This window comes from Ovis canadensis, chromosome 11 (genome assembly GCF_042477335.2).
Source record: "Ovis canadensis isolate MfBH-ARS-UI-01 breed Bighorn chromosome 11, ARS-UI_OviCan_v2, whole genome shotgun sequence".
Taxonomy (NCBI): domain Eukaryota; kingdom Metazoa; phylum Chordata; class Mammalia; order Artiodactyla; family Bovidae; genus Ovis; species Ovis canadensis.
The window spans coordinates 59,169,012-59,184,170 of NC_091255.1; the positions used below are offsets into that span (position 1 = coordinate 59,169,012).

At 58.0% G+C, this 15,159-nt stretch overlaps 2 protein-coding genes across 8 annotated transcripts; both read left to right on the forward strand.

Moving 5' to 3' along the window:
* The first annotated feature begins 290 nt into the window (after window positions 1–290).
* SIRT7 (sirtuin 7) lies at window positions 291–7,288 on the forward strand. Of its 4 annotated transcripts, none has more exons than XM_069541922.1 (10): window positions 291–1,150; window positions 1,221–1,358; window positions 1,448–1,552; window positions 3,286–3,356; window positions 3,454–3,526; window positions 4,586–4,684; window positions 4,757–4,993; window positions 5,126–5,206; window positions 5,390–5,496; window positions 6,599–7,288. In XM_069541922.1, exons 1-10 carry the CDS (start codon window positions 998–1,000, stop codon window positions 6,795–6,797), a joined length of 1,263 nt encoding a protein of 420 aa, XP_069398023.1. In that variant the 5' UTR covers window positions 291–997; the 3' UTR covers window positions 6,798–7,288. The 4 variants fall into 4 exon arrangements, 2 of the variants coding, with proteins under 2 accessions (XP_069398023.1, XP_069398022.1); XR_011246839.1 differs by having other exon boundaries at window positions 991–1,150; window positions 5,077–5,206; XR_011246838.1 differs by having other exon boundaries at window positions 991–1,150; window positions 4,586–4,993; window positions 5,077–5,206.
* A 212-nt stretch (window positions 7,289–7,500) lies between these two features.
* On the forward strand, window positions 7,501–14,758 carry PCYT2 (phosphate cytidylyltransferase 2, ethanolamine). Of its 4 annotated transcripts, XM_069541929.1 has the most exons (15): window positions 7,522–7,735; window positions 9,544–9,632; window positions 10,207–10,368; window positions 10,625–10,691; window positions 11,360–11,444; window positions 11,583–11,627; window positions 11,822–11,875; window positions 12,314–12,452; window positions 12,697–12,779; window positions 13,029–13,106; window positions 13,298–13,363; window positions 13,487–13,552; window positions 13,835–13,923; window positions 14,009–14,126; window positions 14,301–14,758. In XM_069541929.1, exons 1-14 carry the CDS (start codon window positions 7,647–7,649, stop codon window positions 14,118–14,120), a joined length of 1,224 nt encoding a protein of 407 aa, XP_069398030.1. In that variant the 5' UTR covers window positions 7,522–7,646; the 3' UTR covers window positions 14,121–14,126; window positions 14,301–14,758. The 4 variants fall into 4 exon arrangements, with proteins under 4 accessions (XP_069398031.1, XP_069398033.1, XP_069398030.1 ...); XM_069541932.1 differs by lacking the exon at window positions 11,822–11,875 and having other exon boundaries at window positions 7,519–7,735; XM_069541928.1 differs by having other exon boundaries at window positions 14,009–14,758.
* The last annotated feature ends 401 nt before the right edge of the window (window positions 14,759–15,159 follow it).

Here is a 15,159-nt window from a genome sequence, read left to right on the forward strand (position 1 = left end):
CCCCATGGTGTCAACTGCTGCTTCCTTCTCTGGAGTGGCTGGTTGGCCAAAGCTTCCGTCCACAGCTGGGAAGCCACAGCCTGCAGCACTGTTTCCGCTCTAGGATCTTGTAAGTTACTTTTTTAGGCTGTGGTTTGGTGAAAGGAACCAACACATTAACGATTTTTTCCCCCAAAAGCCACCTAATAATTCTTTCTGGCAGGTTTTTGCCTTCCAGTTAGCTGTCTGGTTTTGAAGCTGATGGGAAGAGGCAAGGGTGTGCCCTGGAGACTGGTAACTTGTCTTGCTCTGGTCTGTGTCCTGAGCATGTGCTATACTTGTTGGACCAGTCACACACATTTCCACCCCACCCTGGAGCAGCAGCCTTGGTACGTGGGTGTTAGGAGAGCTGTCCCTAGTGACCTGTGAAGGGGGACCCCTCTAACAACCTTGTGTCCCAGCCCCACCCTCTCCACATCCCCTCAAACTGCTAGTCCCTGAAGCCTTTAACCAAACGGGATTGGGTACAGAAAACCTTCTCCTGGCATCTTAGGGCAGCAGGATAAGGGCTGTCCAGTGTGTCCAGCTCTGCTGCTCTCCTGGCGCTGAGAAGTTGGGCCGAGCAGAGTTGATCAGATCCTACCTGCCCTGCCTAAGGCTAAAGACAGGAAGTGGGGGGGTGGGGGCGGGCGAGGGTACGCTGGGATCTGCCGGGGCGGGCGGGGGTTGTTGAAGATCCAGGTGGGGAAGGGCCTCACTGGGGCACCCTGGCTGACCTGGGCGGCCGCGGCCTCGTGCCCTCCCTGCCCTGTGCAGTATTTATTGCTAAATTATTGTCCAGGAGGGGCGGCACAGGGCCAGGCCCCGGGTATTTATTGCTGTACATAGTGTATGTTTGTGATATATAAGGTTTTCTTTATTTTGTATATGATCAATAAACACCTTTTAAAGAGACTGGCAGGTGTTTCCTTGGGGCAACGAGCGGGCGGGGCGGAAGGGCGGGGCGGGCCTTGCGCGCATGCGCTGGTGCGTGGACTGCCGGGAGGCGGAAGCGGAAGCGCGAGTCTCCTCAGGAGCGATGGCTGCCGGGGGTCTCAGCCGGTCCGAGCGCAAGGCAGCGGAGCGGGTCCGGAGGTTGCGAGAGGAGCAACAGAGAGAGCGCCTCCGCCAGGTACGCCGCCGCCCGCCCCGCGCCGCGTCCCCAGCCCGCGCCGCCCTCACCGCCCGCCCCGCGCCTGCAGGTGTCGCGCATCCTGAGGAAGGCGGCGACCGAGCGCAGCGCCGAGGAGGGCCGGCTCCTGGCCGAGAGCGAGGACCTGGTGACCGAGCTGCAGGGCCGGAGCAGGCGGCGCGAGGGCCTGAAGCGGCGGCAGGAGGAGGCAAGTCTCGGGCGCGGGCAGGCTGGGCGGGCACGCGGGAGGGCGGGCGGGCGGGGGCCGGCTCACGACCGGCCTTGGTGTCTTGGCAGGTGTGCGACGACCCGGAGGAGCTGCAGAGGAAAGTCCGGGAGCTGGCCAGCGCCGTCCGCAATGCCAAATACCTGGTCGTCTACACGGGCGCGGGGATCAGCACGGTAGGGACCCGAGGCGGGGACGACTGCGCCCTGGATCGGCTCCCAGGTCCTGGGAAACACGGACTGCTGGAGCTTGGGCAGGCGGGGGGCGCCCCCTTCTGGGTGTCTGACTCCGGCGCTGAACACAGTATTCTGTTAAGCAATGGTACCGATTTGCAAAAGCTTACTGCAAAAGCACCTCCTGAGCGTCTTTACTTTTTTAGAGAAACTCGAAATGACTCCATTTGGACCTTCGTTAAGTGGATAGACGTTTTTAAATATTTGAAGTTTGCATTATACCCAGTTAGAAACAGGAAAGGAAGAGTGGTAAAAACAGGACTTGATGGTTTGGTGCTTGTCCGAAGGTTATGTGGGCAAAGCTAAGCCCCGAACTACCTTCTCATTCCCCATTCACTCTGAAAGTTGAAGTAAGGTAAGTAGAACACAAACACAAGGCAGTACGCATTAGAGTGCCCTAGATAAGGAAGGGAAATGCTACGGCTTTTGGTAAGTTTTATAGAGAAACTACCTGGGCAGCCGAATGTGACTAGCTTGGATAGTGTGGATAGCACGCGCTTTAATTGCTGGGTGCAAGTTGAGTGTGACCTGCATGTAGGCCCAGCAGAGGTGAATAAGCAAGGATTTCCGTCAAGAATCCATAGGTGGTGATAGTAAACCGTATAAGCAAATGACTAATGTGAAGCTGGCTGTGCTAGGCCCCTAGAATGGAAATCCAAATACACCCTCTGGTTTCAGCTGGGAAACCCATCTGATTATTTTTCTGTGGGAGGTGGCATGGCATTGAGTCTGGGCCTTGAAGGGTGGATAAGATTTTACAGGCACTTGTGAAGTAAGACTCTCCATGCAGGGATGACTGAAGAGGCCCAATAGCGAGAATGTGTAAGGTATGTTAACCGCTTTAACTTACCAACACCTGGAACCCTGGCACATGTGAAAGCAGTGACATCACTTTTTAAAGAATTGTAAGCAGCTACTAAAACCGTATGCTGTACATTAATTTGCTCTGAGTGTTACTGTTTGAGGTTCCCATTTTCCATGTGCATAAGAATTACTGGTCAGGGTGGGCATTTTTCTGAGCTTAAGCACCTGAGAAGAGACAAGGCTCCCCACAAGGGAGGTCACTCACAGCCTGGGGAAGCACAGGATGCCTTGATCCTGGCACACTCTGTTTTCTTCCCTCGGGGTAGCTCTGTTTCAGTGGATTGGGAGCTTGGGAAATTCAGTAACGGTTATCTTGTCTGAAGAGGTTGGCCTTTGTAAAGGTAGGCCAAGAACCATTTATAGCATCAGGATGTGAGAACTTGGAGGGTGGAGTGTTCCACTTATGGGTTCACTATCTGCTAAACCTTGAGTACTGGCTAGACCCTGGGGACACATTGATGAGCCTGATCAGTCTTTCCCCTCACTATGAGGACAGATCTGTCCACAGAGCCCAGGCTGGACTACTTGGTAAAGAGGCTCCCAGCATGGACAAGGCTCCTTGGAGCTTAGAAGGATGAGCTGGAACAGGTGTGGGGGTGGGGTGGTACAGCGGGCTGGGGTCCTTGCAGAGCAGAGAAGCCACTAGGGGTGCATTCCATCTGGGTGGGTGTTAGACTAGGAAATGCTCAGCCTATGGAACGAATTGACCAGTTTGCGGGCCAGCCTGGGAAGTACTGAGAGAAATTCTTGGGAATTCTATCAGTGCCTCCAGTGATCTTTTCACTGGGCTTATCTCCTTTCTGAACCTGCAGGCAGCCTCTATCCCAGATTACCGGGGCCCTAATGGAGTATGGACACTGCTTCAGAAAGGAAGAAGTGTTAGGTGAGTAACCTAGCACAGCATTCCTACCTGGTTGAACAGGGGCACATGTACCTGTCCTTGCAACTCCCCTCACCTTTGCTTCCCTTCCACCTGGCAGTGCTGCTGACCTGAGTGAGGCTGAGCCAACCCTCACCCACATGAGCATCGCCCGCTTACATGAGCAGAAGCTGGTAAGAGCCCAGGGTGGCTAGTGTCCAGGCATCCTTTAGTATCCCCCTTAGATAACAAACGCTGCAGATGCTCAAGTCCTTTGTATAAAAAGGACGTAGTGTTTGTGTGTAATTTGGACATTCTCCCCTATACTATAAATCATCTATGAGGTATTTATAAAACCTAATATAATATCAGTGCTATTTAAACTGGTATAAATACTATGTAGATTCTTGCCAGTATGTAGCCAGTTCAAGTTTTGCTTCTTGGAACTTTATAGATTTCTTTCCTCCGAATATTCCCGCCACCCCACCCCACCCCACCCCAGATATTTTTGATCTTTGGTTGGTTGAATCTGCGGATGTAGAACCCTCGGATATAGAGGGCTGATTGTACTCACTGGGTCCGTGACTAGGACCCGGAGGGCCACCTTGGTGCCCAGGTGACAGCTGCATACTACCTCTATCAGCCAGTGGTATCCCTGATGAGCACCCACTAAGCAGTTTAGATTCTGGTTTGAGCTGCCATCTATTCCTCCTGTGTTTCCATTCCAAGAGTAGAGGGCAGCCTATTTGCTGAATCATCATCACACAGAGAGTCCACCTAGGCCCTGAGCTCGCGAGGGTAGCCCCTTCCTCTTGGGTTTCTCTTGCATTTTCCCACAGACCTCAGGAACCACCTAGATAACAGGGCAAACTAGTAAGAAGTCTCTGGAGATCCTCTGCTAAGCACCTGTTGCCAAATGGGAGAGGGGTCCAACTTCTAGGGCTTCAAGGACCTAAAGCATCAGTCTGGGTCCCCAGCCCCTTTTCAGCCAAGAGGAGGTGGTACAAACATTTGCCCTCCTGGGGGCTCCTAGTGCTTCTGAGTCGTTGGGGGTGGGCCTGGTGCCCTCCTCATCAGAGCCTCCTGGGTCCTGCTGCGACCAGCCTGCTGCTCTGGATTTGCCTTTGGTGCTTTGTGCAAGGTTGTAGCTTCTGCTGGGCTGGGGGCTCTGGGACTGGCAGGGTTTGGTATGCTTTGACACCTGAGTGCCGCCCCCCACTTCCTCCTGCTGACCGCCACTGTTGCCCCTCCAGGTGCAGCATGTGGTGTCTCAGAACTGCGACGGGCTCCACCTGCGAAGCGGGCTGCCCCGCTCAGCCATGTCGGAGCTCCACGGGAACATGTACATTGAAGTGAGCGATCCCTCAGGGACTCGGGCCTGGGCAGGCCAGCGGCTCCCACTCACGGGCCCTACTTTTCCTCAGGTCTGCACGGCCTGCACTCCCAATAGGGAGTATGTGCGGGTGTTTGATGTGACGGAGCGCACTGCCCTACACCGGCACCAGACCGGCCGCACTTGCCACAAGTGTGGAGGCCAACTCAGGGACACCATCGTGCACTTTGGGGAGAGGGGGACTCTGGGGCAGCCTCTGAATTGGGAGGCAGCCACCCAGGCTGCCAGCAAAGCAGACACCATCCTGTGTTTAGGCTCCAGCTTAAAGGTATGCAGATAGCACCATGGATGGGAATGGGGTGAACCTGCCTGCATCTGGTCAGCTCAACCTTAGACCCCATCTTCCTGTAGCCTCCTTATCTGGGTTGTGTGTCGTCTGTCCGTCTGTCCATTCCTGCAGGTTCTAAAGAAGTATCCACACCTCTGGTGTATGACCAAGCCCCCCAGCCGGCGGCCCAAGCTCTACATTGTGAACTTGCAGGTAACTCAGGTGCTCAGAGCCGCCTCCTCAGACCTGGGCCTTAGAACAGGAGAGCCAGCCATCCCTAGGACATCTGTGTCCCACAGTCATCCACTGTGGAGGTCTGGCTGAGCAGAGCCCAAGGCCAGCAGGCTGTTGGGAAGGAGTGAGGTGCTGTCCTCACTTACCTTCTCCTGTCCCCAGTGGACCCCGAAGGATGACTGGGCTGCCCTGAAGCTGCACGGCAAGTGTGATGACGTCATGCAGCTCCTCATGGATGAACTGGGCCTGGAGATCCCCCGTTACAGCAGGTGAGGGGTACAGGCGCGTCCCCCACTTCCCTGCCCCGTGTGGATGGGCCGTGTCTGTCGTCCTCTGTGAGCTGAGTGTAGAGAAAGCTCTGAGGTGTGGCAGCTGGCATCTAAGGCGTGACTGTGGCATGGTGGCCTCTGCAGGGCCCAGCCCCAGCATTGGCTGAGATGTCCTGGCTGGTGTGATTCCTGCGGGGAGAGGGAATCTGCCAGGGTATGCCTGGATGTCCCCCCTTCCCCTCAGGCAGCCTGGACGGGAAGGTGCCTTGAAGGGATGTGCTCTCAGCAACTCTGCTCTTCAGGATCTGGGTGCACTTGGCTTGGGGAACTGGAATACTTTGGGGAAGCTTAAACAAATTGTGGCTTGATACAGAATTTGTGATAATTTAGACGTGGTGTGTGTATTGAGTAAAAAGTTTACACTTTCTTTCTCTGTGAATTTCCAGGGTCTTATAGGGGAAATCAATAACTTCTTTTAATCAAAGGGTTCAAGAATTAAGGATCCCTTCACCTTCTGGGCCTGGCAATTCTTGTATGTTATGTTTGTGGTGTTCTGTAATGTGGGCCTATTGTGTACTGTACTTTTTTTTTTCACATTAACTTAGCTCATTTTCTTTATCAGTGCTTATCTGTATCTTAAGTTTATAATATGTGGTTCTACATCTCAGACACATGATCTCGTCACGGTGTAGTGTTTAGGCCACGCCTCCCTAGTCAGCTTTCCTCCTGTCAAGTCTGGGAAGGGGAAGAGGGTCTGGTCTGCCTGTCCCTGGCCTTATGAGTGAAAGGTGGGGCCCAGGGTTGGCTAGTGACTCATCCTTCCTGGGGTTAGTGCCTCCCCAACCCCTGTGTGCACAGCCCCCTCAATCACCAACGAGGAGTGAGTTCTGCAGAGGACAGGCTAGTCTGGGTCCTGGCCTTTGAGTTATTGGGGGAACTTACCTCTCTCACAGATGTTCTGGAGCTACCACTGAACACAGCCCAGCCATAGTTAAGACACGGGAGGGATGCAGGGTGACCTCAGTCAGCTTTCCCGTCCTGGGGCGGGTTGTGATTGCGAGGGGCTCCGTGGCACACCTGACCCAGCTTTCCCTTTCCGTAGGTGGCAGGACCCCATCTTCTCCCTGGCGACTCCCCTGCGTGCTGGTGAAGAAGGCAGCCATAGTCGCAAGTCACTGTGCAGAAGCCGAGAGGAACCTGGGCCTGGGGACCGGGGTGCACCACTTAGCTCAGCCCCCATCCTGGGTGGCTGGTTTGGCAGAGGCTGCACCAAACGCACAAAAAGGAAGAAAGTAACGTAACCTGGTGCTTGACCAAGGACAATGATGGCACTTTGAAAATGGCCGGGACTCTTATTCAGGGGCAGGTGGCACCATTAATGCCAGGACTGCCCCCTGAGAATTATCTGGGGGTGACATTTTCACCCTGACATGTTTAGCCATTTGTCCTCGTGGGAAGCCCCCTTGCACTGCTGTGGTTGTCCCCTGCATGAGCCTAATGATGGAGGAGGCCTTGCTCAAGCGGCCTCTTCCTAAAGAGGTGGCAGTCACACCCTCTGTGATAACAGAACTCCGGTTATTTCACATCTGGCCAGCTAAGAGGAAGCACAAGGCTGCCTTACCTCATTCACCAGGCCAGTCTCAGGGGCATCAACCCAATTTCTACTACTTCTTACTGAAAACGTTAAGTTTATAGAAGCCTTTTTCTGTATTGAGTATGCTGCAAAGGGGTGATTTTTGAGCCTTGGCTCTCAGCAGGCCTTTTTATTGTTATTAAACATCTCTGCACTGTCTTCCCCGTGTCATCGACTACCTTCCTGAAGCGGTGGGTGGGAGCAGGCGCCTGCCGAGACTCCTGAAGGGGCGGGTGCGCCCCACGTGGTCCTGCCCCGCCCCTCTGCCAGGTGGGCGCTAAGGGATGCTGGACACAGGTCATTGGCCGGGAGCGGAGGGGCGGAACCCGGCTCGAGTGGGGTTGCCCATTGGCCGCATGTGTGGTGAGAGGGCGGGGCTTCGCGCCGGGGGTGGGGCGGCGTTCGCCATTGGCCGCGCGAGGCGGGTGAGGCCCGCGTGACGGCGCGTGCGTGCGCGGGCTGCGGCGGCTCGGAGTCGGGAGCCGGCTGCACAGTGTCTCGCCGCTGCCCCCGGGCCATGATCCGGAACGGGCACGGGGAGGCGGGCAACGCCAAGCGGCCGGGCCCGAGGGCTAGGCGCGCCGTGCGAGTGTGGTGCGACGGCTGGTGAGCGCGGCGGGGGACGCGGGGCGGGGGCGGGGGTGCGGCGGCGACCTCTGTGGCCGCTTTCGCCGGAATCGGGCCGCCGGCGAGCTCGGGGCGGCGGGAGAAAGGAGTCACAGGCTGCGGAAGAAGCCTTGGACTCGAGTTGCTGCGGGCAGCGCGGCTGAGGGTCGCTGGAGGCTTTCTGCGGATCCCTATATGAGCGCCTTTCCTGGGTGTTCCTTTGCCCACATTTGCCTTTAAGCGGGAGACCCAGCCAGGCGGTCCCACCTGCCTGATTTATGCACAACAGTGGCCAGAGTTGCGGGTCCAACCTTGGTGACTTTAATCATTTCAGTGCCTTAGGAACTATTCCTCCGAGGGAGCCGTGCACCCAAAATGTCTTCCCAGAGTTCTCCCTGTCCAGTCCCCAGCTTGCCCAGGACAAAACCTGGAAGATTCTCGTGGGTGTTTGGGCAAGTGTCAGTGCAGGCATTGGCCAAGACCCTAGTGAGGCCCTCAGGCTCCTGGATCCATCTGAGGAGAGTTACAGTGCCAAACTGTTCTCTCTTTGGCAAGCCAGACAATTGGGAGTGGTGGTGTTAAGATAGGTTTGAGGCTGCCAGGGGACAAGAGGAAAGTGAACATCTAGTGATAACTTGCCACCTTGAATACTTCTCAGACCTTTATTTGATGAAAGCAGAGAAAGCAAGCCCAGGGCTTCAGCAGCCAGCTTGCGGGGCTGCCATACTTCTGTGCCTTCACCTGAGTCACCTTGGGGAGGGGGTGTGGCTTCCTGTCTGTGGACTCTGACCTTGGCCCTGGCCAGGCCTGGCCCCACCCCCAGCAGGCCACAGTGACTGGGGTACGGCCTGGACCCAGGACCACCCTGAATTCTGTGCTATGCACCCCTCCTTCTGCCCAGCCTGTCTGATGGGCACAAAGGCCAGCCAGGCTCCTGAATTTAGACTCTCCTTTTCCCTTAGCCCAGGACCAGAGTACTGTGCCCCACAGGCTCATCTGTTGGGGCCCGGTGTACCGTGGTGGTGTTAGCAAGTGATGTTGAGTAGAATGGTTCTGTATACCTGGTGGCCTTGGTCACCTGGAGAAGCAGGGACAGCTTCACCTACTCAGAAGGCAATACAAGGCTGGGAGGAAGCAGAGCAAGCATGAGGGTCCACCCCTGAGCCCACAGAGAAGTGGGGGTCTCCCCACCCCCATGACAACTCAAGTGGAGCTGTGGTGCTATGTGTGGCCTTCAGCTAAGCGTTCTCTCTTAACCAGACCTGAATTTGAGGATGAATGCTCTAGAACCCCAGGTGACAGGGAGGTGGTTGTTGGTTCCAGGGAGCAAAGCCTCACTGAGTTTCCAGAGGCCATGAGGAGCAGGCAGAACTTTTAAAGCCAGCAATCGCCCTTGATCATTGGTTAGACTTCGTTATGTGTTGGCTCCAGGGACTGCATGGTTGTCTCAGGGTAGTACAGAGTGCACTGTACCCTTAAATTATCACGTTTATATTACACCCTAAAGGGACTGCCCATGGGAGCCAAGGGCAGAACGCTGTTCCAGGTGTGGGGAGCAGGGACTGTTCTGTGTCCTCACCAGCCCTCAGGGTCCCCAGACCTGTCCCTGTGCACAGCCACACTTGCTCAATCTGACCCTGGGCCCAGGGACTGGTGATAAGGAGAACTGAGCACCCCTCTCTCTGAAAGCCCAACTGGGACCCTGTGGGCAGTTCCCATGGTGGCTTCTTGGTGGGCTTCCTGATGACACTGCAGAGGAACAAGGCTGCACCCCCAACACGGGGATGACAGCCCTGTGCTCTCCACAGCTACGACATGGTACATTATGGCCACTCCAACCAGCTGCGCCAGGCCCGGGCCATGGGTGACCACCTCATCGTGGGTGTGCACACTGATGGTAAGCCGGGCTGCTGTGCCCACTGCTCCTCCCCGCCCCCCCCACCCCCCCCAACGCCGGTGCCTGTGACAGACCCCACAGGTCCTGGTGGAGGGTAGGGCGGGCCTAGGCCATCCTCCCCATTAGCACAGCTCTGCAGGCTCACCCTAACCCCAGCCCAGGCCAGGCCGCCCACAGCTTTCCCGTCTTGTATCCTGTCATGAGCTTGGGTGTAGGGGGTGTCCAGTGGATCCATCTGGGTATGCCACCCACTTCCTACCCACTTTCTGATTCCCAAGGCCTTTGAGTACAGAGTACCCAGCCATCAAAGGCAACCCGGGCTATACCTGGAACTTTAATGGACTGAGGCGGGGGGTTGCATGCAGTTCCCAGCAGGTACATCCCCAGCGCCTGCACCAGAGGACAGCAGGGCTGCTTGGAACTTCATGGGCTGAGGGCCCGGTCAGAGACAGCCTCCCTCCACAAGCCTTTGTGTGGCTGCAGACCCTGCTCAGTGCTGGGAGGGGCCGGCAAGCCTGTGGCCAGCCCTCCAGGAGTCACCCACCTTGTCCTTTGCCCTCTTCTCTCTCCCTAGAGGAGATCGCCAAGCATAAGGGCCCCCCGGTGTTCACTCAGGAGGAGAGGTACAAGATGGTGCAGGCCATCAAGTGGGTGGACGAGGTGGTGCCGGCAGCCCCCTACGTCACCACGCTGGAGACTCTGGACAAGTACAACTGTGACTTCTGCGTCCACGGCAGTGAGTGGACGGGACTTGATCCCAGGGACTGGGGACTCAAGCAGCTCAGGACCTGACTATCAGAGGGGTGTCTGGAGGTGATGGCTGCCTCACACTTGGGGGAGCATGGAGCCTTTGAGGGTCTGAGGAAGCTTTGGGTCCTTCTCCAGAAAGGAGTGTACGCACACCGGGGCAGGCCTGGAGTGAAGGTATGGGCCTGGAGGTCTTCGTGGCTTTGGGTTAAATTCTGTGTTCTCGTGTGCTTGTCACCCCTTAGATGACATCACGCTGACCGTAGATGGCCGGGACACCTACGAGGAAGTGAAGCAGGCCGGAAGGTACAGGTAAGCTCTAGCTGCTAGTTGGCCCATCTTTAGAGGAGTGGGTTTCCTGGGGCCCCTCGAGCGCCTTCTGCTCGTGAGGGCAGTGTCCGGGCTGCAGCCTGTGCTTCCTGTGACTTGTGAGGGTGTGGTGCGATGACTGGGGGGGCACCATGCACCTGGGTCACCCAGTACGGGAGCCACTTGGCCCCAGGTGGCTGCAGAGCAGTGGAGACGTGGGGTTCGACTGGAGAGCTGGCTTTTATGAGTAACTCTTGAAAAGGCCGCATGGCCGGCAGCTCGAATTGGGCTTAAGTAAGGCCTGAGAGTCCCTTGGCAGAGTGTGTGGTGAGGTAAGACCTGGGCATCAGCAGGCCGAACAGGATCAGAGCCACCCCCTCAGATGGTCTGCGAACTTGAGGCTTGATAATCCTGTTCTGTCCAGTCATGTCGTTTGGTTGATAAAATGACCATGGTCCCTCCACTCTCTGGGTCTTGGTTTTCTATTCTGGCCAAGAATAGCGAGGAAGTGCATGGTCTATGCACAGCAAGGCCGCCAGGGATGGACCATGGGAGATTCAGCCACAAACAGAGTTGCCCTTACTCTTGGGTGGGGCAACTTAGGTGCCCTTAGGAGGCAGCCTTGTACGTGTGTCCCAGGATGAGAGCCCCAACCCCACCTCTGCCCCCAGAGAATGCAAGCGCACCCAGGGGGTGTCCACCACAGACCTCGTTGGCCGCATGCTGCTGGTGACCAAGGCGCACCACAGCAGCCAGGTGAGAGTGGGGCTGGGAGGGAGGGATCGCCTACCCTACGCTTGCCCCTCAGAGGGCGCTGCAGCAGCAAGCTCTGGGGTCCTGGGGTTGGCTGCGTCTGGAGGGCCAGGCCTCTCACCCCTGTACCCTTCTGTGCAGGAGATGTCCTCCGAGTACCGGGAGTATGCAGACAGCTTTGGCAAGGTAAGTGTCTCCTGTACTGTCTGGGCCACTGCCTGACCCCCAGGCCACCCCCTGGGGAAAGGGGGTCTCGCTCTCTGCCCTGCTCCCTGCTTTCTGGGTACTGACCGCCAATCTTGCTGGCTGGCCGGTCCCAGTGGCCACCGTGTGAATGAGGGTTCTCTAACCAGGTGGCCTGGTCCTCTCTCCTTCTGTAGCCCCCTCACCCGACACCCGCCGGGGAGACACTTTGCTCAGAAGGCTCCTCCCAGGTGACCAGACGGTGGCCTCAGGGTGCCAGGTCCCCACGAGGGCTGTGTCCACTGGCCTCTTCCTGGCGGGCCAGTTGCCGAGCCAAGGTGCTATTGGCTGCAGTGCCTGCTGTGGCCACAGGGCAGGACCCCAGTCCTGCCAGCCACAGGTGCCCCACCCACCAGGGTCTCAGTGCGGACCAGGCAATGCCAGCTGGCCCTCAGCATCCCTGCCTGAAATGCCTGCCTGGGAGCAACAGCAGAGCGAACAAGCGAGTGGCCGGCAGTGGCTAGGGGTTTGGAGTCCTGGCTGTCGCCCCTGTACCTGCTCCCTCCACCCCACACCTGTGCTTCCCAGAGCAGATGGACAGGCGGGTGTGGGCAGGCCCAAGGGTGGTCACAGGCAAAGGACATGCTTGCAAGGCTTCCGTCACTGACCAGTCTGTTCTCGGCTTGCAGTGCCCCGGGGGGCGGAACCCCTGGACGGGGGTGTCCCAGTTTCTTCAGACATCCCAGAAGATCATCCAGTTTGCTTCGGGAAAGGAACCCCAGCCTGGGGAGACGGTCATCTATGTGGCTGGCGCCTTTGACCTGTTCCGTATCCTCTGGGATTGGGTGGGGTTTATCCCTGCCCCCAGGTCTTCTGTCTGCTCCTCCCAGTGGGTCCCAGGGCCCCAAGGGGCCTCCCTGACTCTCGAGGATCCTGAGCTGGGGTGGGGTGCAGGGACACAGCCATTGGCAGGGAGAAGCGTGAGCAGGCGGGTGGGAGGGGACCTCACTGAGCCGCTGCTCCTGTGGATGGCTGCTCTGTGTTGATTCCTCGGTCCTTAACCTGGGCGCAGACATTGGGCATGTGGATTTCCTGGAGAAGGTGTATGGCCTGGCCGAGAGGCCCTACGTCATCGCTGGCTTGCATTTTGACCAGGTCTCACCCCAGGGCATCTGATAGTGTGGGGACTCTGGAAGGGCTCCCAGGGATGGGGTTGGGCACAAGTGAGGAAGAGGTGGTGAACTTGGGCCTCTGCCCAGGGAGAAACCCAGGGAGAGCCTCCCATCAGGGCCTCCCCATACTGGCAGACGTCCCCGAGGGATTATTGGGAGGGAGCACAGCCTCACACACACAAACACACCGGCCCCGAGGTTGCCAGCTGACTCAACCTTGCTCTGGCTCTAGGAGGTCAACCACTACAAGGGGAAGAACTACCCCATCATGAACCTGCATGAGCGGACCCTGAGTGTGCTGGCCTGCCGGGTGAGAGCCGGTGGGCAGACCAGCAGCCTGTCCTTCCCAGGCTGGAGCTGCTCCTCCCCATCACCCCACCCCCCACCCGCCCCGGAACCCTCCCAGGGGTATGAGTCTGGGGCTCCACCATGCCCCCTCTCAGCCCCTACTCTGCTGCCTGGCAAGTCCTAGTTGACCAGCTGTGCTTCTTGTCCACCCAGTACGTATCTGAAGTGGTGATTGGGGCCCCGTACTCGGTCACAGCAGAGCTCCTGGACCACTTCAAGGTGAGGGTGGGGGTCCTGGTGGGCGGTTTCCAGGGAGGACCTGGGCCGAGTGGGGCCAGGCCAGTGCTCTGAGCCATGTAGGGTGATGCTGGGAGGGCTCCCTGACCCCTGCCTCCTCCCCAGGTGGACCTGGTGTGTCACGGGAAGACGGAGGTCGTGCCTGACAAGGATGGCTCTGACCCATACGAGGTGGGTCCTAGAGGGCCCTCAGTGGACACGAGGTGGCCACTGTCTGGTGCTTCCCAGCCACTTGATGCCCCTGTGCCTCACCATGCTTGTCTGGGAAATGGGCGAGGTGACAGCTGCCTTGCTGGCGGCCTCATGGTTTAAGGAGGCGGGAACTGAGCGCAAGTGATCACGCCTACCATGGTGGGGGTGGCGGGGAAAGGCCGTTGGAGCCAGGGCGGCAGTGCAGGCTCCCCAAGGTTCAGGGGAGGGCTCTCACCTCCTTCCCCTCTTTCTGGCCTCCAGGAGCCCAAAAGGAGGGGCATTTTCTGCCAGGTTGACAGTGGGAACGACCTCACCACAGACCTCATCGTCCAGCGCATCATCAAGAACAGGTGAGTCGTGGCTGGGGTGCTGGGGGCACAGGGTGGCACTGAGGCCCTGGCTCTGGGTGCACACCTCACCCCATCTGGCCCCCAGGCTGGAATACGAGGCCCGGAACCAGAAGAAGGAAGCCAAGGAGCTGGCCTTTCAGGAGGCCATGAGGCGGCAGGAAGCACAGCCCGAAAGGGAGAGTGACTGTGACTTCTGACGAGAGGTGGGAGGATGCCAGGGGCCCTCTGAGGGGCTGGCCCTCTCCCAACCCTGCCTTGAGAGCTTGGCTCAGTTTTTAACAAAGCTGCAGTGCCCTCTTCTCCAACCACCCAGCTGTGGAAGGGCTGGTGTGGAGGACATGGCCTGTCACCCTGCTTGCAAGGTACCTGTCTTGCAGCAGGCCATCCTGCCCTTCCTGCCGAGTTGCACAGAGAGGTCTTCCAGCACAGTGGAGCAGCCCAGCCGGCAAGATGGGCAGGGAACACCTTCAGCCAGAGGGGTGCCAGCCTGCGTGCCATGGAAAACCCAGCTTCCATCCTCCTGGCCCTGCTGCTGCTCACCCTCTGCCCCCCGGGAAGCTCCTGTACGCCCTCCACTGCCCAGCTCGAGGTGGCCTTCCCACTTGCCTTGCCTCAGTTCAAACAAGCTTCAGGGAGCAGTGACCCAGGGGGCTTCCCCCTTTCCTCCTCGGGGTGCAGACCAGGCCACCTCCCACATGGGCGGCCTCTGCCCCAGGGCCTGGTGCCCAGACGCTGCACCTGGTTTCCTGGACCAGCCTCCCCAGAGACTGTTCTTGGTTTTGTACCTGACTGGCGGGGTGTGCAACCAAATAAACCTGCTGGGAGGGGCTCTGCATCAGGCTGTCCATCCTGCAGGGCAGGACCAGAAAACCTTGGCCCTGCCCCCCCGGCACCCGACAAGGAGGTGGGTGGCCACAGCAAGAAATGCCCTAGATCCAGGCTCCGCGGCCGCTTCCCACAATGGCCGGAAACAAAAGAGGGAGAGAGGCAAGGGCCAACAGGGTGTCTTTGGCCTCAGGGTCTGTCATGAGGAAAATGAGAGTCTGACACCCTGCAGTCCCCATAGAGCTCTCTGATCCAAGAAGGAGTTGGGGGCTGCTCCCTGGCCAAGTCCACAGAATCTCAGGGTCTCCTGCACCCAAGTCAGGGCCCACTTGGAGGGGTATAGCGGCTGCAGGGTGCTTGACCCCAGTCACCTCTTTTTGGAAAAGGAGGGGCACAGTGGCTGTGGTTTAT